General features: G+C 41.6%; 1 protein-coding gene across 1 annotated transcript; it reads left to right on the top strand.

The window, feature by feature from the left end:
* Positions 1 to 401: 401 nt before the first annotated feature.
* On the top strand, positions 402 to 18,704 carry LOC130586433 (RING finger protein 150-like; the record flags this gene model as incomplete). The annotated part of the gene is made up of 5 exons (XM_057387222.1): positions 402 to 652; positions 6,575 to 6,646; positions 7,060 to 7,142; positions 13,196 to 13,292; positions 18,248 to 18,704. Coding segments are annotated over 5 exons (752 nt in total), but the record flags the coding sequence as incomplete, so codon positions are not given.
* Between the last annotated feature and the right edge of the window lie 4,522 nt (positions 18,705 to 23,226).

Raw genomic sequence — 23,226 nt, 5'->3', positions numbered from 1 at the left:
AGTGTGGCCTTCAACATCCTCACCAGGGGAAAAGAGGGACAGGCACTGATCTCTGCACTCTCCTGAGCAGTGACAGGACTCGAGGAAATGACATTAAGTTGGGTCAGGGGAGATTTAGGCTTGATATTAAGAAAAGATTCTTCACCCAAAGGGTGGTTGGACACTGGAACAGCTCCCCAGGGCAGTGGTCACAGCACCAATCCTGACAGACTTCAAGAAGCATTTGGATAAAGCTCTGAGGCACACAGTGGGATTTTTGGGATGGTCCTGTGCAGGGCCAGGAGGTGGWCTTCAGTGATCCTTGTGAGTCCCTTCCAGCTCAGGATATTCTGTGATTCTATGGWTGCCTCTTGGTKATCACTTGTTTCACTTAAGGTTCCTTTTGTCTCTCTGTCTGCTAGGCTTAGAAGATGTTGTAGCAATAATGATTCCTGAACCCAAAGGAAAAGAGATAGTGAGCCTCCTGGAGAGGAACATTACTGTGATGATGTACATAACCATCGGGACACGCAACCTGCAGAAGTACGTCAGCCGCACCTCGGTGGTGTTCGTCTCCATCTCCTTCATCGTGCTGATGATCATCTCCCTGGCCTGGCTGGTCTTCTACTACATCCAGAGATTTCGCTATGCCAATGCCAGAGACAGAAATCAGGTGAGCAGAGCTGGAGTAAGTGTTTGTATTTCCAAAAATTTACAGCAGGATTTAATGTAGAAGGGAAAGTTTAAAAAATTTTCAATGTGTGGTAAAAGCATTAAACCAAAACAAAACACAAGAAAGTGAAAAGAATAAGAATATAAAAATGACTGTGCCTGGGAAAAGTCGATATAGATGGGATTCAGAAAAAAAAAATTAATAGTGTATGTATATATTAGGGGTTTTTTTTCTCCATGCAAAACACACAAAAAATAGATGTTTATTTGTGAAWAGATTGTTTTGGTACATATAGCCAAGTGTCATAGCAACGTATATAATTAAGGACCCTGGAGAACAAAATGCTGGCTGAAACACCACAAAGTATGTGAGTGTCTGTGTATGAAGCAATGGTTCATAAGTGAAGAAAAAAAAAAAACCAGAATGTGTTTTTATTTTAATGCTCCCTTGGAAGGGTCTTGGGCTTGAAAGACAAGCATGTCYCTCTTCTTTTGACAACAATCAGTGAACAGGACTGTAGTGACAGCCACCAATGTTTTTAAACCAATGCTGTTGTGTTTGGCATCTTGTCCAAACCCTTGCAAGAGTTACAAAGCTTATGGAGCTGGAGAGAAGTCAGGAGCTGTGGGAATGAGCCCAGGGTCCCTCTGGAGCTATAAACCACTGTCCATCTTTATGGTAGTKCAGCAGTGAATAATAATAACAATAATAATAAATTTAATATTTTCTTGTCTGGATGCACCTATCTCAGCAGCACTGGGGAACTGAGGCTTCTACATTTCATTCTAATGGTAGAAAATGTTATCAATGCATGAAATCTGAGGAGATAACCATTTTACTGCAGGGAAAAAAATGCACTGTAATTCAGGGAGGTTTCTGAACCCTCAATAAATTACTGTCAGGGCCAGGAGGCCTGCCTTGCTTATTCTGCAGAAAAGGTAAAACTGAGAGTATTAATAATCGTCTTGTAGAGAAAAGCACTACCACACACTCTGTAACAAATACTTGATGTGCAGGAATCCCTCACCCTCCCCCACTGAAATTCAGGCATCCTCTGAGATYGAGAGCAGCTGCTCTGTATTTACAGACAGAAAGAATATATTTTCCCTTTAAATATACAGTCTGAAATTTTGGWTAGCAAGAATGAGACTATCCCAGCTGGAATTTGAACATCATTGGCAGCAGATTCGCTGTGACTGCAACGGCTGTGATAATTTTTGGATGCTTTGTCTGCAAAAGCACATGCGTGCCTAATTTGTGTGAATAAGTGTGCTTTCAATCAAGTAATTATACAGGCAGATTAGCAGTGTAAATAGACATATATAAACACGAAACTCAGCAAAATGACAAACTCATTCAGGTAATACGTTACACTTTGAAACTGATGTGTTTATGTGTTCAAACAAATTTCCTTTTCAGTATTTTCTTTCCRAAGTTTGAATGAGCCTACATGTGCACAAGCAGTTGTCCTATGGAGAGGTTTTAATCACTTGGTTTTTATACAAGTTCTGYTCTTCAGAAGGATATGAAAGTATATCTCCTAAGTAATCACATATTTTTAATTTTTTGGGCCAAAATTGTGAATAATGAAGGGCAAACTAGAAAGTCTTCATTCACTTTTCTTCATACAGTTTTGTCTGATATTTACTCTCTTTATTAGCCCTTTCCATATGAAAAATGGAATATACAGACAAAACTCAGTGATTTGTGTTAATGGGTTGCTGTGGGTTTTTGTTTTGTTTCTTTTGGCTACAGATTATAATGATCTCGGTAGTTCAGAAGAGCTCACTTTGTTCTTACCCTTCCCATGAGTGTTACTCTCTGCTTTTCATGAAGTTTTGGGTTTTTTTTTCCTTTGACACATTTTCTTGTAGCACAAGGATGGGATCTCAAATTTCAGGTTAATATCATAATGTCCTTTTGTCAAGCCTCACCAACACTTTTGTCTAGTCCTTCTCTGTATGGTGACTCTCCTTTCCAGGTCCACTTCCCTTCTTTCACTAGGACTAAGTTTCTGAGCAGGCAATAAATCCAAAAGGAACTGCTTTAGTTCTCTATCAAGAAAGCAATGAATCCAGCTATTGAGAGGCAGCTAGCAAGACTGAAAAATCTCCTGGGATCATTTCCTTTGACTCCACAGGGAGATGAAAACTGGACATAGTCTAACTATATCTTCAGCCATCTCTCTTCCTCACCATATGTGCAAAATCCAAGTTCACGTGCCAGAAGGAAGGCACAGCTTACTCCAGTTGGGTGCCTCATTTTGATGAGTGGAGAATCAGGATTTCAAGGATTCTTGTGGAATGCCAGGGCTGGGAATTAATGCAGTAGAGTGCAAAATTGTCTTCCACTCTGGGCTTGTGCATCTAAAGCCAGAGTGTAAGCTACAAACATGGTGAGGTATCAATTTTTATTGTAATACATTTAATTTTCAAGAGTACCTCTAGCACAGACAGCTGTATAGTACAAATGGAAGTAGAAGATAGGTAGTAATATTCACATGAATGAAACTTTTTTTTTTCCCACCTAACAAGATGTCCAGGAAGTAGGTGGTTGCCCTGAAGAAAAATCCTTTTCATATGAAGAGGATAAATTTGTGTAAGAAAATCTGCTTCCTCAGCAGCTTGTTCCTGGAGTGCTCCTGAAGACGRGAGAGTTTGTAAAAGACTGTGGGAATTGTTTGCATCAAGAAACATCACATTGCAGWGCTAATTACAAGCAGTTTGGAATTACGTGACAAGTTAAGTTCYAGAGATAATTCAGCAAAATGTGACCTGATGTCAAAGCCATGTAACAGCTAGGACACAGACTTAAAATAACGACGACAACAAAAACCTCCAACCCTGTCAGWGTGTCAGATTTCATATTTCACCAGTAATAGCAGAGTTCTCTTTTTATTGTTTGTGAGATGGGAAAATGATGAGGGGGTGATGTTTCAATGCCAGAYTTGTTCACCACATTTCTTCTGTGTYATGTCTTTCCATTGGCTTCTTGTTCAGAGGAAGGTTTCTAAAAAGTCATTTTGAAGCTGGTTGGGCTCCATAAGTTTTGCAGGATAATGAAAGCCACAGGAGGTGGAGTTGAAAAGGATTTTGTGTGTCCTGGGTTAATCTTTAGTATGTGACTGTCAGCATGTGGAGCAATTATCTGAGGAGGAAGACTGGTGGCTGTGGCTTGCAGTGAGAGTTTTGGGGCTGCTGAAACAGAGGTGTCAATCTTTGAAGCAGTTTGGGAAGGTGTTTCCCGTGATGGAGTCTGCAAACTGTGGATAGATGTGACCGATACCTCATCCTGGTGATGGGACTCATTCTGCAAAGGCACAAGGTGATCTCACTGCAAAGGTGAGAGTTTAGTGAGGCCATTAAGGGAGAGTCACTTACTGTAACTTCTCTTCCACAACATTTAGGGTCATTTACTTTCTCAGGAACACCYAAATGGTGCTTTCCATGTGACTGTCCTTCCTCTCTAATGAGCATCACCATCTCCTCAAGACCACTGCTTCTGATATGCTTAACTCCTTCCAGTCCAGCTCWGAGTGTTGCAGCCTTGCTAATGAGATTATAAGATTTATGACTGTAAATCTCTAAGCCTCACTTTAAACCCTTAAACTGTTGTAATGCCTCTTACCTTTTAGGAGAAATCATTGGTTATTGATAKCATGCCTTCCATTCAAATGGGAGAGCCCTTTGAAAGTATGACTAGTCCAAGAAATTCCTGTTCTTTCAAGAACTAAATTACTCTCATTTGCATGTAAGTTATGAACTTACCTATTTATGATAGATAAGAGAGAGCAAACATGAAAGCAAGCAGATCAAAGATGTGCATGAGTTTTTAATCTTGTCCTTTCCCCTTCAAGAGCGTGCAAAAAWGGAACTGAGACATTTCATTCATTTAAGTAATGATAATGAAAAAAAGGGATCACAAGCAATTTCTGAAGCAGAACATAATGGATCTTGTCTTGCTGTCTGTTATCAGTCTGTCTTTGATTTACATTAAAGAACCAAATAGCTACAAGAAATGTTTTCAGCTCTCATTTGATTATTTTATTTAAGGGAGACTGTGAGAAAAATGGACCACAGAAAGAGATGTTRTATAACTACAAGATTCTCCTTCATATGCAATAATTAAGTTATGGTGGAAAGCTCATATGTAAATCTCCTATGAGAGCCAAGATTGTTTTCTCTTCTTTAGCCAGATTTGAAATTGCTCTCTGCCTTCAGTATTGCWTGTCTTTTGTCAGCCTTTCCAATCCAATAAGCTTACTCTCTAAATTTAATCCAGTGATTTTAATTGAATCTGAAGACTCAAGTGGTAATTTACTGGTCATATCTATTTGGTGATTAGTTCTCAACTTATGAACTTCTTCAAGCTTTCTTCCATTTTTGGCTTCCTGCTTTCACCCTGTCCAGCTGGAAACACTTCCTGCTGACAGGATCCTCTGAACTCTGGCACAGGAGTTTCCCAKCCCAGGAAGTTGAATGTCTTCTGAGTCACCAAAGGCCCTAAGTCTCTCTCCTATCTAACAACACACGGCTGGAAACATGAAATTGCAGAGGAGGTGAAGGGAAGAAGTCATTTATTGGTGGTGCTGTACCATGAACGATTCTAAAGCTGACAAGGAGACATTGGAGTGGGTATTGCTGCATGAAACCATGTGAGAGGGGCATGGGAAAAATGGGGAGTGCCCAGAGGAAGGTCAGCAGTGTGGTCTGGCATGTGAGGAAGGATGAAGGGAGCTCAGCTTGCTAAGCTGGGTGGGGAGCGGGGGAGGAGGAAAGGCTCTGCTTCCAGCTGCAAAAAGGAGTCAGAATCATCCTYTTCCTGGAAGTGCACAGGGTAATGGTCACAAATTACCAGCAAGGGAAATTCCATTAGTATGTTTAGAGAAAAAAAAAAAAAGAACTGAGATCGGTTAAGCGCTGGAACAAATTATCCACAGAGGTTGTGAAATCTCCTTTCCTGGAGATATTCAAAACTTGACTAACACARCTCTGGCTTTGAAGTTGACCCAGCCTTGAGCAGGGGTGGGAGTACATGACCTCSCAAAGACTTTTCCAGCCTGTGAGTCTGTCCCCAGACCGCCTGAGCACAAGTGAGCAGCCAAGTCCTTGGGCTGATCCCAGAGCAAGCTCCGTGGCTCAGGGAGCTGAGCAGYRATTGTGTGAACATCCCRCAGTGCTCCCAACTCCTGCAAGGGCAGGACTGTCCGTCTGCCTACTGAGGACACGATGTTTTGTGTCAGCCTGGTGTTACACGCTTTAATCCTGAGTGGTGGTGACCCTGCCAGCGCAGGAACAGTGTTTTGGAAATATGGGAGAACAGTCAGAAACGTCACGTGGTAATCGCTTTATGGTCCACTGGAGGGAAAGATGGAAAGGCAAAGAATGAGTGAATGGTTATGTATGGACAGAATGTTACTGTGGGACTATGTAGTGCTTTACCTGTAAGGAACTTCAGATGCTGCCACCTCATTGTKATAGAGTAGGCAACACTGTGTTGCAGGAGAAAGGACAGGAGAGCTTATTCACACTTTTTGTGGTTAACAAATTAACAGCTCACTTTCAGAACTTGCATCCTGCTGAAGATCATGAACTAGTTATGGAAACGTCAGAATAAAGTTCATTGTTCTCTCTGCTAACTGCACAGTATTTTTTTTTTTAACAAGCATCATTTAAAAAGGAGAGGGAAGAAGTAGRATACCCAAATAGTGGACTTGTTGCCAACACTGGTACTCACTCCCATAGTGTAGAGCACCTACTGTGCCCTTATTATGAATTATTATGTTTATATTTATACACTACCCTGTTCCATGTACTGGAAGTTATTAAGAAGCCTGGGGAGAAAAAGTTTTGATTTCTGCCTAAAGTTTTGATTTCTGCCTGAAGAGATGCTCTTTGCTGAAGAGTGAATTTTGTGTTGCAGCGCCGGCTCGGAGATGCTGCAAAGAAAGCAATCAGCAAGCTGCAAGTCAGGACAATCAGGAAAGGKGACAAGGTAATTCTTCAAAATGCTTGTTACTAAATGAAACTCTGTGCTGGGGGTTCCTTCAGACCTCTGGGACAAGGAGGCAGAGCAGAAGGGGCTATTGCTTGTTTAGCTACTGTGTCCTTCAGGTGGGGGAGGAATGCTGGTGAACAAGTTACAGATGGAATGGAGCAGGGAGAGAGGGTGATTTGGTTAAAGATGCAGAAAATTCTGAAAGTTAAAACGTGCTAACTAAATCTGCATGCTKCCCAATGCAAGTTTCCAGATGGAAACACGTTGGAAAAACTGACTTGCTSGTCTTGAAATGCATTACTGGATTTGCAATCTGCTACAGTGACTGCTTTACTTTGTCACATAGGCTCTTATGTGAAGAGATTAGCTAACAAAAAAAATGAAAATGATGAATGTTCTCTCCCCTGTAGGAGACTGAGCCAGACTATGATAACTGTGCTGTCTGCATCGAAGGCTACAAGCCCAATGATGTTGTCAGGATATTGCCTTGCAGGTAAGTTAAAGGTGCTTTTAGCTCTAATAATCTCTACTTCAAGACAGGCTYTGCTCTCACAGTTTCATGCTGATGAAGTTACCTGAGAACTTGGGGGGGGAAAGGTGAGTTTCTTATTTTGACCTATTCAAAATCTGTTGGTAAAGCTATCTCAAATTCCTCTTTATTCAACGTGAAGTGAAACTAGTGTTAATGGTGGTAAGACCCTGAGGGTTTAGTATGACAGTCAGAAATTTTGTCTGATCTGGGTCTTTAACAAAGTCTTCAGTAAGATTTTTAAACTAAAGGTTTTGATTCATCTGTTTTCCTCACTGTTTTGTTTTTTTTTTATATCAGTGCAGAATAAATGCCTTAGGACAATTTGCCTCTGACTTGCAGGTGAGCCCTTGCCACAGCAGCCAGGGATAGAGCAGGCTCCTGCTCCCCATGGAGCAACTTCTGCTGTCCTACACCTGAGACAGGGATGACTTCTGTAAAAAAAAAACAAAACAACCCAGCCATAGAAAGAGATTTGCTGAGTAAAGAATGCCTCATGTGAAGATGCCCCATGCTGCAGTGATGCAACACAGGAGTGAAGCCTCTTGTCACCCTTTACAGCTGTATCATCTTTGTGCTGTTTTTTTGTCATCTGTGAAGTGTTGCCTAATGGAGGATTTCTSTAAAGAAATCAATTTCTTAGGAAATTTGCTAGGATCAGTGGCTCCCCTAGGAGAGCAACAGCAAGTGTTTGATTTCCCTGGAAATACAGATCTCAAGTGCTGCACACACAGGGCAGAGATTTCATTTTATTCAGTAGAATTTCTTTCTTCTCCTGAGTTATGGCTTGAGAAACCAAAATACTTGTTTATTTCCCTGCCATGTTGTACTCCCGTAGATGTTTGAGTGTTACATGCTGTCCACTTCTGTTAGTTCATGCGACTCATTAAATCTGTTTACTACCATCACTAAGTGGCTGAGACAAAGCAACAGATTAATCATAAATTTGACCTACTGTAAATCCCCCACAATGACAAATTGCATGTGAACTCTTTTTTTTTTTTCCTGCAAGCAGACACAAACACATCACTTCATAAAGCAGAAATACAGAAAAATGCAAAATTACCAGAAAATGTGGACCTTGGCTTGGCATCAAGCCTGTTTGTATAGAAGCAGAATAAAGCTTGGAAATTTTGCATGATAGACACAGRCAGTGTTTGGAGGTAGATCAACAACAGTTTAAATATATGTCTAAGCTTTAGCTTTCACTTGTGTGTCACCTCATAAYTCAGTGAGCCTTTGTCATCCACAGCATTGAGTCAAGCAGTGTGAGTAGGAAACACAGAGTTAACAGGTGGTGTTCAGTTCTTGGCTGGCTTAAAAGGTCACCCAGAAAATGACTCATGCTAAAAGGGTAGCAGTAGCAGAACTGTCTCATAAAATACCCACAGCCTGAGTCTCAGCAGTCTGGAATTATAAAAACTCAAAGATCTTTCTCAAGCAGCTACTTCACCAACCCTGGTTTTGCTGCTGCACAAACTGTGAGGGCAGTGTTTTACACACTCGCATGGGTTTGAACTTCTGAAACATGAAATGGTACTCATGATTCTTTCTGCTGTTGTCAGTCTCATCTCCTCATCCAAAACAAATAAGAGAAAGAAAAAGTAGATTAATTTCTGTTTCTGTGAAGTGAGTAGGAGTGTGTTAGATCCTGATAAAGACCTACAGACTCTGGAGTTTTCCTGCTCCGGCATCCTCGGTTAAGCCACATGCAGTTTCTAACACGGGAACTTCATTAAACAACCAGTGCAGCACTGGATGAGCTCTGAAGTCAAATGAGACATGTTTACTAGGATTTGGGCTGTTTCCCAAACATCTTCTCTTTTCTGCTGGCACTGGGATAGCCTGTTTTCATATGCCCCACTCTGGAAAACTCAGAGGAGAATTCCAGTGAAYTTGTGCTTCTTCCTCTCTGTCCTTGTGAGGCAGCTCCCACAAATGACTGTATTAATAAACTTCACCCTACAGAGTGTATTAAATAAATAAGGAATGACACTTGGTAAAAATAAAAAACGTTGACTTGCAGCTGGTTTTGTGTTTAATGGCAGCAGACATCTCTGAAGTTGTCTTTGAGGGCACTGACACARGATCAGATGGAACCAAGTTCATTGTTCCCACAGTGACATCTCTCATCACAGCCCTGCTTAATCCTGTTTGTCCCCCATCTGCAACTTCAAAACTCCATTGTCTTTCTGCTCTAGTGTTGGAGGAGCTACTGGTGCTGCTGCTCCCAGTGCGTGCCTTTTACTAAACTTTTACTAACTTCACTAAASTTCTACAGAGAGGCAAGACATTTATTTCAACGTTATCTCTGCAGAGTGCCTCATGAGTTCTTTTTTTAGCTGTTTCATTTCTGTCACCAATAAACACATTCTCTGACCTTGTTCCAGCTCATTCTTCTCCCCCAAATCTTCATTCCATGAACAACTGTGATTTCAGAGACTTTTTCCCTCCTGCTTTCTCTTTTTATTATCTTCCTGCAAAAATTATTTCATCACACACATTCTACCCTTTGTTTCCTTCCTCTCACCCCCATCATCATCTTCTTTTGTCCTTCTCAGAAGTAAATAGTATTGTACATGCACCCCCTAAAATCTTAAACCTTCTTGTTGGATCCTCCAGTGCTGCTCAGTCTCTCACAAAAATCATTAATCCTCTACTTCAGCCCTTTATCTAATCCAGGAAAATATTGAATCCAGAAATATTGTTYTTATTCAGGGTCCTGAGAGATGTACCTCTCTTTCTGCATAGTTGAGGCTAGGAGTGGAAGGTGGGAGGAGAACAGTTTCCCTTTATCTGGAAAAAATGCTTCTCAAAAGTGTAGGCAAGCTGAAAGCTTTASAATAGTTGCACTACAATCATTATTATTAGTAGTATCATTAGTATTATTAGTATGARTATTTTGGGCTGGGCACAATTTTTTTTCTTCTTTGATTAGAACTGCAGCTTTAAAGGAGAAGTAAATACATTTCAATAAAAGCAGTTCAAAAACGTGAAGTACCATTTAGATAATGGTAAATGGAATGCTCTGGGACTTTGGGGCTCTTTTCCTTTGTGCTCTGTGAGCTTTGCACAGCCACGTGCAGCCACAGGAGAGTGCAGGAGGGCTCCCAGGAGGCCACCACCTCTRGAACAGCACAGGGGCAGAGGCACGCACGTGTTGTTCTTGGCAGCTCTTTCCAACAYACTCTGCAATCTCCCGGGATGGAGGCTGCAAATTCCCCTGATAATTTATCCCAGTGCTTCATTACCTTGACTGTGCAGAAGCCTTTCTTATTGTGTAACCTGGGTCTCCATTCCTGAATTTTCAATAACATCATTGTGCCTCTCATGCCGGGAGAGGTGGAGAACAGTTGTTTCCTTTCCCTTATGAAAGCCTTTTTGTATGAGGTTGTTRCAACATCTCCTCTTCCTCTGTGTCAACTAATCAGTTGCAGTTCTTTTGAGAAACTTTTCAACTTACCCAAATCAACATAGTTTTGTAATGAATGTGGTTGCACACAGCAGGGGAAAAAAACTGTATTTTTTTCTAGCTTTGGCTTTGATTGTCAAAGCCATGTCCTGAGCCTGTTCTTGAAACATCTCTTRCTGTCTCCTTGTATGGATCATTACTTCTGAACTCATCCATGCCTCTGTCCTCTCCTTCCATTTAAAACTTGCATCAGAGCTGCAAAGGGAGGGATTTTTGTTGCAGCTGATCTTTTTACCTCTTTGTCTTACCATGTGATAGTGAAATATTGCAGTTGCTCTCTCATCTTACTTTGTGCTGACCTCTATTTTGTGTGAATTTGGAACATGAAACAATTGACAATTTGYTGAAAGCCATAAGCATGTACATAGAGCTATACCTAATAAACTTTCAAGTTCAAATCTGCAAAGCCTGCCACCTTGCTTCTCTGCACAAATGTTTATGTGTTCAGAACAGACAAGAGCTCTAATTGCATCATGCAGTACAAAAATCTCAAAAGTCAACTCTTTTATCTGGTTTTTAGTAGCATTCTATTATTCTGCGGATTTCTGTCAAATAATCAAGTTCTTTCTGTAGTACATATTAAATCTGAAATTAATGGGGTCATAATACACTGTGCTAAATTAGTATTGAGAAGTGCAAAGTGACAAGATCTGTCATGTATTTAAATTACTTGGCATTGTTAGCATTTATTTTAGAATATTGTTTTTGAAGCCAGCTTTAGGAACTCTGAACTTCAGATTTTAAAGTATGTAAGGCATGAAAGTGTTCTGAACTTTTAATGATGAACAAACAATGAAATCGGCTAATATGAGCCCTAGTTTGACTGAGGCTTTCAAAGCTGGAAATCAAAAATAAAAGGGTATTTTTTTGGTCTATGGTAAAGTGTCTCGGTGGAARTTATGCATTTTTTATCCAAAACAGATTTTGGAAATCTGTTTTGTTTTCTGGGAGAATAATAAATATCTCAGATTTTGCAAAGGACTGATTATTTTGCCACAAACATGTTTCAGATGTTTGCCAATAAGCATATTTGTTTATGAATTTGATTATATAATGAAAGAAAACCAATTGCTAGCAAGAAATCCATCACTATTTCAAATAGCTGAAAGACAATATATAGATTTTCAGTACCCTGCATGGATTTACAAACCCAAGAAACTCTGTTGGTTAGACTCTAAAATGTAAAATTACACAYACCCAAGAACCATGTTTATGCTTTCACCTGTTCTGAATGCTTGTCTGATGTGTGCTGAGTGTGCCCCTCCTAAGACAGAAGGAAGGAAATGTTCAGCAGGACAGAGAMCAAAACCTGGTGCATTTGTTGTTATCCATTAGGTCAGGTCTTGTTTGGAAGGACAGCTGTGAACCTCATCATCCTCACTGAAATAGTGGCTTACACTTCRAATATCACAATGTTTCATTTCATTAATCACGTTGGCATACAGGATCAAATGAGGTTKGACAGAGTTTGATACCCCAGCCCACCGGTATAGACTGGATAGAATTTCCCAGAACAGGCTTGCCCTTTCCCGTAGCTGTGTGAAGTGATACAAAGCACAGGAATGCAATAATTTGCCATGGAGTGACACAATATGTCTGCTGACACATTCAGCTGAATATCAGCAGTTAAATATTTAGAGTTACTTTGGTACGTTGAGTGATTCTGGCTTTCTCAGAGATTGCATTTCCGTGCAGAGCCTGGTGTCTGCCACACTCCAGGCAGAGCTGTTCCAATGCCTGACACCCTTTGGGTGAAGAAATGTTTCCTAAAGTTCCTATTCTCAAGAGAGAGTGCAGTCTCTCAGTCAGGTACACACACTAAAGATCTCTACAGTCATTATCAGTTTGTGTCAGGCAAAGCTCAATGAAAAACTYCCAGTTTCTCCCCCTGAATAATGTCTAGGAAAAACAGTGCCCAGCAGCTACAGGGATCAGGTCATTGCTTCAGACTCAGAACAGGATTAGCAACAATTCCTTCAGGTAACTGTGTAGGAGCTCTCTCTGATGGGCAGCTTCTAAAGAGCAGGAAAGTCAGGGAGAATATTTTAAAAAGCATTCTGTTTAAAAAAGTTTTTCTGTTACAATGAAAAGTATCTTTTTTTTTTTCTTTATGCTTTTATCCTGAAAAATACTACACCCTCAATGGCTTCGCTTTTAAATTATGTGATCAGGCTTGTCTGAGGCCATGTRTAGAACCATTAAGAAAACTAACATGATTTTAACCTTTTCCAGCAAGCAGCTTTTGTTTATTGACAACCTTTGCCTTTAACATTTAAAGAGTATGGGGTTTGCTAATGCATTTTTAATATTTTCCCTAATTCTCTAATTATGTACATCATCTGTTCCAAACACACTGAAATGTGCACATGTGCTTGACTTGTTTCAGGAATCATTTCACCCTCCTGTGCATAGGACCTCGTTTTGCACTCCTTGCAGAGGTCTCAAACGTTGAAATACGCTCACTGAGCTGAATTCAGAATCMTCTGTAAGTGGTAAACTGTGCTGTGGTGCAATTGAATTAAGATATCCTGCTTTTCATTTGCAGGCATCTTTTCCACAAGTCCTGCGTAGACCCCTGGCTGCTAGACCATCGTACCTGCCCGATGTGTAAAATGAATATTCTAAAAGCTCTAGGGATTCCGGTAAGCACTTTGCAGAGCAAAAAAAAAAAAAAAAATCGGGGCAGAAGGGAAACACCAGCCACCTGGGTGTATCCCTAGCCTTTCCCTGTCTGTTCCCATCTTACTCTTTTTGCTGTGTTACTGAATAATTAATTGATTTATTAAGGGAAGTACAGTCAGAAATGTCTGGCTCTACCTTGCTCCTGCACCCCACTCCTGTTAGCAGGGAAGAGTGTGTGGYGGGGCTGGTTGGGTGCTGGGAATTGTGTATCCGTGGTTGCCTGTTTGATGAAGCAGAAGGTGGTTCACTGGTGTTTTGGTGGATTTATAGAATCTTGCACATAGCTTTCACTATGTGTTTTAAATTCATAGCTTTCACTATGTGTTTTTTTCAGTGTTTTAAATCAGGACTGGACTTATTTTTTTAATTATGTACTCAGTTCAAATCTGAAAGCAAAAGATCTGCAAATAAAATTTTCTCTGCTCTTCTCGTTGAGGACAACTAATTGCTCATTCTGGGGAACTGAGTCCTTTTTCTATCAGATTTCTCTTAAAGTCTATTTGGAGTAAGATCTGTACTCCTAATTCCAGTTAAAGGCCACTTCTCCCAGTTACTGAGCATGTGGTGGAGCACATGACGTACAAGAATTGTTAGGCTCCGTGTTATTTGGAACATTCCGATGTGGTCAGAAACTGCCAAAGAAATTGATCTCTCTAAGACCCATGTTTGCATTCAGACAGTGCATGTCCTGTCTGCCATGCAATTTCCCAGCTGGAGCAGTCACAAAGCTCAAGGGCTTCACCAAGAAGGAGAGAGTCACTGTCCCCCTCTGTGTGAGGCTCGTGAAGCTCTGTGCTGGAGCACCTCCAGCTGATGGATTAACTGGTGCTGTAAATGCCCCCCCAAGTTTCAGTTGGGGTTGCTGCAGTTTGAAAGAGCTTTATAAAGTCAAACAGCTCACATGAGCATTTTGGGGAGCAGATACAGCCATTTCCAGAGAGCTCTGTTTCGTGGAGACTGGGAAGCAGGTTTCAGGCAGGTTTGTTAATCAACCCAGTATAATCCAAATAAAAAACTTGCAGAGGGGAAAAAGAATTAGGACATTATAGCTAGGGCAACGTGTTGTCACAGTTTGGCTACTTTTTCTGCTAAACCTGTATGTTGTCTTTAGACTATTGAGAGGTGTTTCAACGTTAAATCAGTGTTTGAGGTGAAAGGCCAGAATGAAAGTTAGCTCTGCCTTTCCGCATCTCTGCACCTTTAAATACAGAAATATTAAATACAGGGTTTAAATACAGAAATTTTCTCCTGGTTCTGTGGCTCAGTTCTCTTCCTTGTGCTTCTGACACCTCTGCYCCCTGCCCAGTGTATTATTCCATGGCTCCTTGTGCACCTGCAAGCCCCACACCATTTCTGCTCTCACATTGGCCCATTCACATTTTTGTTCAAGCATTTCATTAACGTGTTCTTTATCCAGCTTCATAATTGGGGAGTATAGGCAAATCAGACCAATGCTTTCTGGAGGCCTACACTGAGGTGTCCCTCAAAGTGACTTGAAGTAGGAGCTGCTGCCCATGGGAAATTGGTGTAGATGGTGGCCTTTGTGTCAGGTTTCCTCTGGCTGACAGTAAAGGAAGTGGAATCTAAGAGCATCTGGTATCATGAGTGTTAAAAATCCCTATAATGCTATCAGTTGCTTCTCGTCCTCTCTTTTTTCTGCCTTCTCTTTCCAAAATACCCCTCAGCTCCTGCTTATCCCTTTCCTGCCTTATGCCCATTCCTTCTCCTCTGCATAACCCCTCCTCCCCAACCTCTGTCCTTTGGAGCTCCTGTTCAGCTCACAGGACCTGTGTTCCACCTGCACAGAATTTGTGTTGTTCTCACCCTTCTTGCTGCCCAGCACCAGCTGAGGGCAGCCTGAGATGGACATCATTCCTGAGGGGTGYTTTCTGGTGCTCCCATGAGCCAAAWAAGGCACCAGCACACATGAACTGGTGTTTTCAGAGACTSATCACTTAGCCAGATGTCCATAGGCTGCTGTGGGAAAAGATGTCGCCCTCAAAGARCCCATAAAGCTCTAGGAGTCCTCAATGAGAAGTGGCAAAAATTTCTGGAGAGTGGATAAAGCAAAATTTTGTTCCATAACCACATTTTGGAGTCTTACTGAGCCCTCTTAGCTGAAATTCCTGCACACAAAAAAAGAAAAAAGCCTTAGGCAAACATCAGCTTCTGAAGGGARACTTGAGTGCAAATTTGCCAAAACCCTTTTGCAGGCTTTTACAATAGCAGGAATGTGTAAATCTTACCAGAGACAGGCTATGGGGTTTGTCYCTGCCAGCTCCATGTTTGTCCTATGGCTGCTATTAAAGAGCTGGCCTGCATGCCCATGTACTCCTTTTAGCAGGAAGACTTGGGATTTTCCAGGAAAGTATTGGTTAAACCCCAAATATCTAAATTGTTCAACTCCATTCACAACTAAATTCTCCATTTACTTTGTGATAGAGACTTCAAATATTATGTCCCCTAAGTTCAGATTGCCCAGGCAGCTGTGAGGCACCAAAACTCCTGGACTCATTTTCATGGTTGCTGAGCACCCCAACACCTTTACTTTTTTTTCATGCACTCTGCAGCTCCAGAGGATTATTAACTCTCTGTCAGCAATGCTTGGCCTAACCTTTTCCACTGTCTCTTTGCTGGCAAATCCAACTCAGGCTCTACCTGCACTATTTGAAGTGGATTGCCAGTGAAAATGCCTTTCTAAGAGCTCCGTTGCTATTGGGACAGACAATCACATCATGTGAAATAGTTTCCCTCTGCTTCTCCCCCTTTTCTGCAAACATCTGCTGGATGTGCAGTCAGCTGCACTTTTGGCAGCAGATCTCATGACCTGAAGCTGTTCACTAAGAGCCTTAGCCAAGCCCTCAGAAGTCAATACAAAGCCTTCCCTTGACTTCAGTGGAATTGTGCTCTCAAAGCACTTGCATGCAAGGGATGAGTGAAACCAATATAATTAAACTTAGCAAATGTATTTGGGTCACTCTGGCAGCCAAAGCCATAATGGCTTTGTGTTGGTTTTTTTTTTTTTTCTGATCATTAGTTTTATAGCATGCTGCTTAGTTTGGGGCATTTTTTTCCAACTAAAATGATTCAGGAGTAAAGGGATTAATTATATCAAGCAATACTATTTTTTTGCATCTTTAATGTTTGGTTTGGCTTTCAATTATAATCCCCTTTTAAAAAGGTTTAAAGATTTGTGATAAAGCCCCATTCTAGGAGTAACTGGTATCAGAGCAAAGGGCAGACAACTGATCCCCTGAGAAATTGAAATTGTTTTTCCTATAGGAGAAAAGAAGAAATAGGCCTTTTTTTAATATATACTGCCATCAAAGGCAAATTAAATTAAAAATCAGATTTTGAAAATATTGTTTTATGGTAGCTAAGAGTAAAGAAAAGWGTGATAGATCTAATAGACAATTTTGGATCCCTGTTCTACAGATAATTGATTGATACTTCACTTGGAGAAGTACAGACTCAATGAGTTTCATTAACAACTGGTRTAGCTGAATGTGCCTTTTTGATCCCAATTCTGAGGCATTCTTGCTGCTTGTGGATTAGACTGGAGCCAGACAACTACAATTCTAGTTTTCATTCCAACCTTCAGATGGTGGATACAAGACTGCTTAAATTGCCTGTCTTTTTCATTAGGAAGATTTGTCGAAAAAAATAGTTAGGAGGTGACAACAATCAGACAGGGAATGTGTGGGAAAAGAGAAAACATGCTAAGTTCCTGATTCTGAAAAAAAAAAATAGAAGTAAACATATGGTAACCTTCTGTGCCTGAATTCAAGAGGATTTCTCTTGTGCTTAAAGTTAAATCTCTCTTTAAGCTTTTGCTGTATCATATTTTGCTTATTTTCTTGGTGTGTGCTGTTGGAGATAGGCAGGTAGCGAGATTTTTCCAAAGTGCCTTGGTTTGTGAGACAACTAAGCACAGGAAAAAAAAACAGATCCACCAAACAGAGCACAGCTCTTCTGACATTCCCATCTGGATGATGGATTTCCAGTCTGGCAGCTTAAGCTCTGTCTCTGCTTGGTGCTGAGCAGAGGGAAGGCAGAGGGAGCAGTTCGTACCCTGGGGTAGGGGATGAATCACACAGCAAAACTGTCTCAAACCACTGAAGTTAGAGGAAGCTGAAGTGACTGATCCAGACTAGCTGTCTGGTTCCTGGAGAATAAAGATAAGTGGAAACAAATTAAATTAACATTTCCTAGCTTAACAAGGTGTGTGCACACTGCTGCTCAGTCTTGCTATGTCCCTCTGTCACTGGACTTGCTTCACATAGCAAGGAAGACTATGAATTGAATAATGCTCTTCAATTTCCCATTATTGTCTGTTTGTTTCTTTTCTCATAATTGTATTTTGTAGGAAATATAGTATTAGCAAAGGAAATGATCTTTTGATGTTTAGAAACTTGTCTTATAAACAGCTTTAGCTTCTATTTTTGCACTGCACACAGAGATGCACCCACAGGCAGTTCCCTTGAATTCTTATTCCTGGAAGCTCAGATATTGGCTCCTGAAATGTATATTTCAGGAAAAGATAATCATTCCCCTTCAGCTCCTGTCTCTGTTTACATTTGTGATCTGACTCAGCAATCCTCCTATGTTGAGCAGCTCATACCAATAAGCAAGTTACTTTTTTAACATGCACTCTCCCAATCCTTTTTAAAAGTATAAATAAGAATGGTTAGCAACTGTAGGAGACAGAGTTCAATACTCAGTATTTCTATTGCATACTTTGGGACTCTCTTCCAACGGATTGTATTAATTTTTAAGTACATGAAGACAAACTTTGTGTTTATTTGTTAAATGTTGCCATTTTCAATACCGAAATAAAGTGGAAAAACACGAACAACAGGAAACAATTATTCTATTAGSCAGAATAAATCCTTTTTCTTCTTTCTCTTCCCATTAGCCAAAYGCAGATTGCATGGATGATATACCTCCAGACTTGGAAGCATCCATAGGAGGACCACCGACCAACCAGATCACGGGAGCCAGCGACATCACCGTGAACGAGAGCTCGGTGGCCCTGGATCCCCCCGCCCGCACCGTGGGAGTGCTACAAGTCATCCAAGACGTGGACTCCTTCCCTCAGGCTGGCGAGGGGAACTTCACAACAAGCAGTAAGTTGCGATTTCTGGCAGGATTTGCACTGAAATAAATGTCTAGAAACCCCAAGCACAAACCCGTCTCTAGTGCGTGGCYTTTGAGGGCTTTTCACTGAAGCAATGGCCTTATTTCAAGCCCAGCAGGAATCTACAGGGTAAGTAAATTTAATTATCGTGTGTTCTGCTGTCCTGCATTGATGGTCAGAGTTCCTGTATTGAATGCCTGAGTGCGGTGAAACAGCACTGCCAATTTGTACAAAAACAAAAGGAGAATTTTATGTTTGCAGTGTGTAAGGGGTACATTAAAATAAGTAATTCTCAAAATGCCTGCGTGTCTCCGTGTTCCTAAAAATTATGTTCTCTGCTTCTGACAGTTTAAAAGGAATGTTGTCAGCTGTTTTGAGTGAAGACTGTGCTAGTCTAAAATTCTTATTTTTAGGTAAAATAGCAGATCAGTAGAARATACCTACCTGTTTGATGCCAGTTGGTGTATTGACAAGACTATTATAGAAAATCATCAGATATACTTTAAGGGAGGTAGAAAAATGTGATAAAATATAGGTTTGTGTATGGAGTTTCTATAGGTTTTGGAAAAAAAAAAAAAACATTTTCAGTGATTTCTAAGTACTGCTATGGGCCTGGGCATGAAAAAGAAGACAAGTAATAATATGATGTGTAAAAGGTAAAAGTCCCTGGGAAAAGTCAGCAGCCTGCTCCAAAATGCAGYATGAGGGGCACTCTGTGCTTTTCATCCCAGGGTCTTGTCAGAGCCAGAAGCTCTTGTGGCTTCTCACCAGGGGTAATAATTGTGTTGAAGCTGCCAGGGAGCACAAGAGCTCAGTAACTCTCCAGGGACTCTCTTCCTCCAGACTTGTTTCAAGAGTCTGCAGAAGGAATAAACACATTTTCAATTCATTTTCCCAGTTGCCAGCTAAGTTAACTAGTTGGGTGGAAAGCTTGCTCAGAGCCAGCAGAATACTGCAGGGCTACAGAGATGTTTGATTTTGCCTTGGTACCATTTTTGCTCTTATCTTTGATAATATTGGACAATAGACCTGAAGACAGGACAATCTTGAGGGCTGACAGCAGAGCCCATGGACAAGGAACTCACACCAAGCCAGGCTCATAGACAGCAAACTACAGAGCAYCAGGAGATCTCCATGACCTGAAGGGACTGGCCATGCCTAGGGAAGGAGTGTGAACAGGGGTTTTCCCTGTTTGCATGAGAGAGAGCAGGAGAAGAGAGCAGGGAGAGCAAACTGGCAGATGACCCAAGTTCTGCGAAGGCTGTGAACCTCATACTGTCAGTGGTCACTGGGGATGGGCCTTTCCAGTTGTTTTGTGGGGAAAGAAGTCCTGAGGAAAGCTCCAAGCACCTTGGGACCTTCCAAACCCAGATGTATGCCCGCCCTCCTATGCTGTGGTTGTCACACAATCACCCAGAGAAACCTGTTTTAAAGCTTGGTTAGCTGCTGTCACTCATTCATCATTGATGTGCAGGCATGGATCTTCATCTGGATTTCTCCTCTAAAGGGCAGTGCAATACTTGAATATTTGTCAGTGATGGATGTGCAAGTTTCCCTGCTGTCATCACCACATCCAGGGTGGTGCATTCTGCAGCAGTTCCCAGAAAAGCCTTTTGGTCCCTTTTTACAGCTGGGCTGCAGCAAATGAGAGGTCTCTGGTTGGGAGTGAGGGGCTGCATTCCAGTCTTTAGGGGAATTTGACTGTCTGGCTGCCTCCTGTGACTTTGGAGGGTTCAAACACTCTGAAAGGTAGAACCTGGCACTGTAGGCAACCTGAACTTTTAAGCCATTGAAAAGGGAGCACCCAGGGCCTTAAATACAGTTGTGGTGTGAATCCAAATGTTTAACTAAACCAGAGGGCAACTATGGGCTAAATAACTGGGTCACAGCTGTCAGGGTAGATGGAACTTTATGGGCATTGTGTCTGTTTATCGTGTTCCTCATATCCAGAATGCCCATATCCAGAAATACACAATGGCAGAGCTTGCTGAGCGTGCCCTTTCTGTGAACTAGCCTGCCTGGGAATTTGTAAGTGATGACGCTGATTGCTCCTAGGAATTTTGCTGAAGTTGCTAGGCTCTGGCCTCTTTATATAGCATTAGTGACGGGAGCCTACTCCAAGGCTGAATCTGCACTACAGCGTTTCCCTCCCTCTGTTATTGAATCTTTGCAGACTCCAAGGCTCCAGTGCAGCCTTCAGGTGGCCTCCTGCACCTGGCACCACGGGAATCCTTCCTTGCTCCTCACAAAGTTCAGTGGTCCAGGAGCTAAAGAGCTTGCCGTCTTCTTTCCACTCGCTTCTGCAACACTTTTCACTTCATTGTTGTTRCATTCTTTTTTGTCTGATGATTAATCATTATGGTATTGTTGTCTGGGTTTGGGTTTTATTTCCCTTTTTGTGTTTCCAGTGATTATTCAGAGCCAGAAGAGCTCCCACAGTGTGTCTGGAGGGAGGGTATTCCCAAAATCCTGTTCACATTGGGTGAAATTCTGTCTCCATGGTGGCAAAGCTCCTGTCTACGTCAGTGGGGCCAGATTTTAATTTCTGGAACTCAGCCAATGCTTTTCTTCTTCTTATGTGCACACATAGCAGAGACATCTCCCCTTCTGTCCCTCCCTTTTGATCCCCATCTCCTGATATCTGTAGGACCCTTGGAGATGTAGTGTACTGTGAACATCTGGAAGGGACTAATCCCTAGGGTCCTTGCTAAATCAAGCAACTCCTATTTAGCAGCACTGAGCACTTGAAAATGGACCAGCAGTTTCTCTCAGCTGCCTTTAACCAAGGTCCAAGCCTTCAGCAAGTCCCTGGGGCTATCGGTGTTTGGTCTTAATGACTGCTCTCCGTGGTGAGAGAGGATAACATAGGATCCTGGGATAACAGCTTGTAATATATTTCTGTAACCAGTTGCTGAAAATGTGTGGATGGGAAAAATGAAAAACTGGAGTTTGGAAAAAAGAATGGGAGAGCAAAGGGGAAAACTTGTGTGAAATGCATGAGTTCATCTCAGCTGAGTTACTGCTCTGACTTTTCAACTCTCCAGAGCAAATGAAACAAGATAACCTAAGGATCTTTTTCCACATTAATGCCTCATAGCARTGTGTGTTGCCTAATTTTTAGCAGTGAGTTATGCAAAATCCTAACATTTTTGACAATCTCAGTGCAGGTGGAATTTCCTGATCTACATATGATAGCAATGYGAGCTGGGCTTGGCTAAGATCTGAACATCAAGGAGCTCTGAGCTACACCAGATTCAGAGGGTGGATTTGGGGTTTGGGGAGGACATTGCAATGTTTGGGTCAGGCTCAGCTGGGATTGAAGGATATGATTAAAAMGTTAGTTTTCTGGGAAAGTAGCATCTAGATATTCTATAGGTATGGTGACACTGGCAGGTGAAAAGTAGTTATTAATTTTTTATTCTTTTATAGCATCCATGGTCATTTATCTCCCTCAAGCACTTACTAATTTCTGCAGTAAACAATGTGCACTGTCTTTGCCCTCTCTTCATAAATACTTCCAGTTTTTCAATTTAGACAAGCTTTTATATTCCATCCAGTGGGATGTGTCATCCCACTGCATMGGGCCTCAGAAATCCCACTAGCACTATCTCTGTAGTTGGAGAAAGATCCATAAATAGTTCTGCTGCACAAATGGGCAGGACTTTCAGTGTGAAAAACCACATACTTTCCCCCAAGGTGTGACACCACCTGCAAAGTCCACAGAGCTCAGCACACTGTACAACAGTGTGGGCAGCCTGGAGAGCACCAGAAGTTCCTTGTGTGCCTCTCATTTTGTTCTCTCCATAAAACCCTGCCAACCCACAGCTCATCGTGACTGTTAGGACCCTTTCARATCTCTCTGATAGCTCTTCATTAAATCTATTAATATAACTTTTCAAGTAATTATTTTGATCTGTGTATGTCTAAAATGTCTTTGTGAAGAATAGTGAGCCTTTGGAAATGGATGAAAGTGCATGATAAGAATCTGATCCACTGTTGTCTTGTAACCACTTGACTGTTCCTCCTTGCTATTAATAGTGGGGTTTTTAGGCAGAATGTAAAGGGGGAGGAGAAGRTGGAACATCTCCCTAGATACTCATTAATACAGAAAGTTATTAACACTTGCATTAGCAAGTCCTAACGYTGTCCCAGAGAGAGAATACTGATGGGACCTATTTAAAGACTGAGCAGATTGGGTCCCATGTGCCTGGTGTGTGATGTAAGTCCTGGTGGCTCTATTAAAATCTTGTGTGGATGTTGCATTAAATAGTTGTCATGGACTGAAACTTCCAATGAGCTGAGTTCCTAGATTTGTTTTGGGACTAACACTGTAGCCAGCATAGCATTGGTGGTTTGAAAGAGTCACCAARTGAAAGGTATCTGGCACGAAAAATGTGCTCTGGATTGTTGCATACACCTACAAGCGTCCTGCCAGACTCTGCATGGACAGGGAAGTTTTTCTGTTATAAAACTGCTCCTCCTTTCCATATGTTTGAGGTGTGAGATACAAAATGTTTCTGCACAGCAAATTGCTAAAAGGAATGTACAAACTGCTGTGAATCAAGAAGAAAAGTTACATTCTAATCTGCTGTTTGTTTTCCTTTTCACATCTTCTGTGTCCATTGGCACTGTGGACAGAGCAAGGGGGAAGCCACAGATCACAATTGTCCCTTGTTCCCACGGAGCTGTGATATGGCTGAGTTGGAGGGCACAGTAGGCACACGCTGCAGTCTGGCCTAACCCAGGGTGCCAAAAAG

The sequence above is a fragment of the Malurus melanocephalus genome, unplaced genomic scaffold (genome assembly GCF_030028575.1).
Source record: "Malurus melanocephalus ecotype Western Australia unplaced genomic scaffold, MMel_1.1 scaffold_1158, whole genome shotgun sequence".
Classification (NCBI taxonomy): domain Eukaryota; kingdom Metazoa; phylum Chordata; class Aves; order Passeriformes; family Maluridae; genus Malurus; species Malurus melanocephalus.
This window is presented reverse-complemented; position numbering and strand designations above follow the sequence as displayed.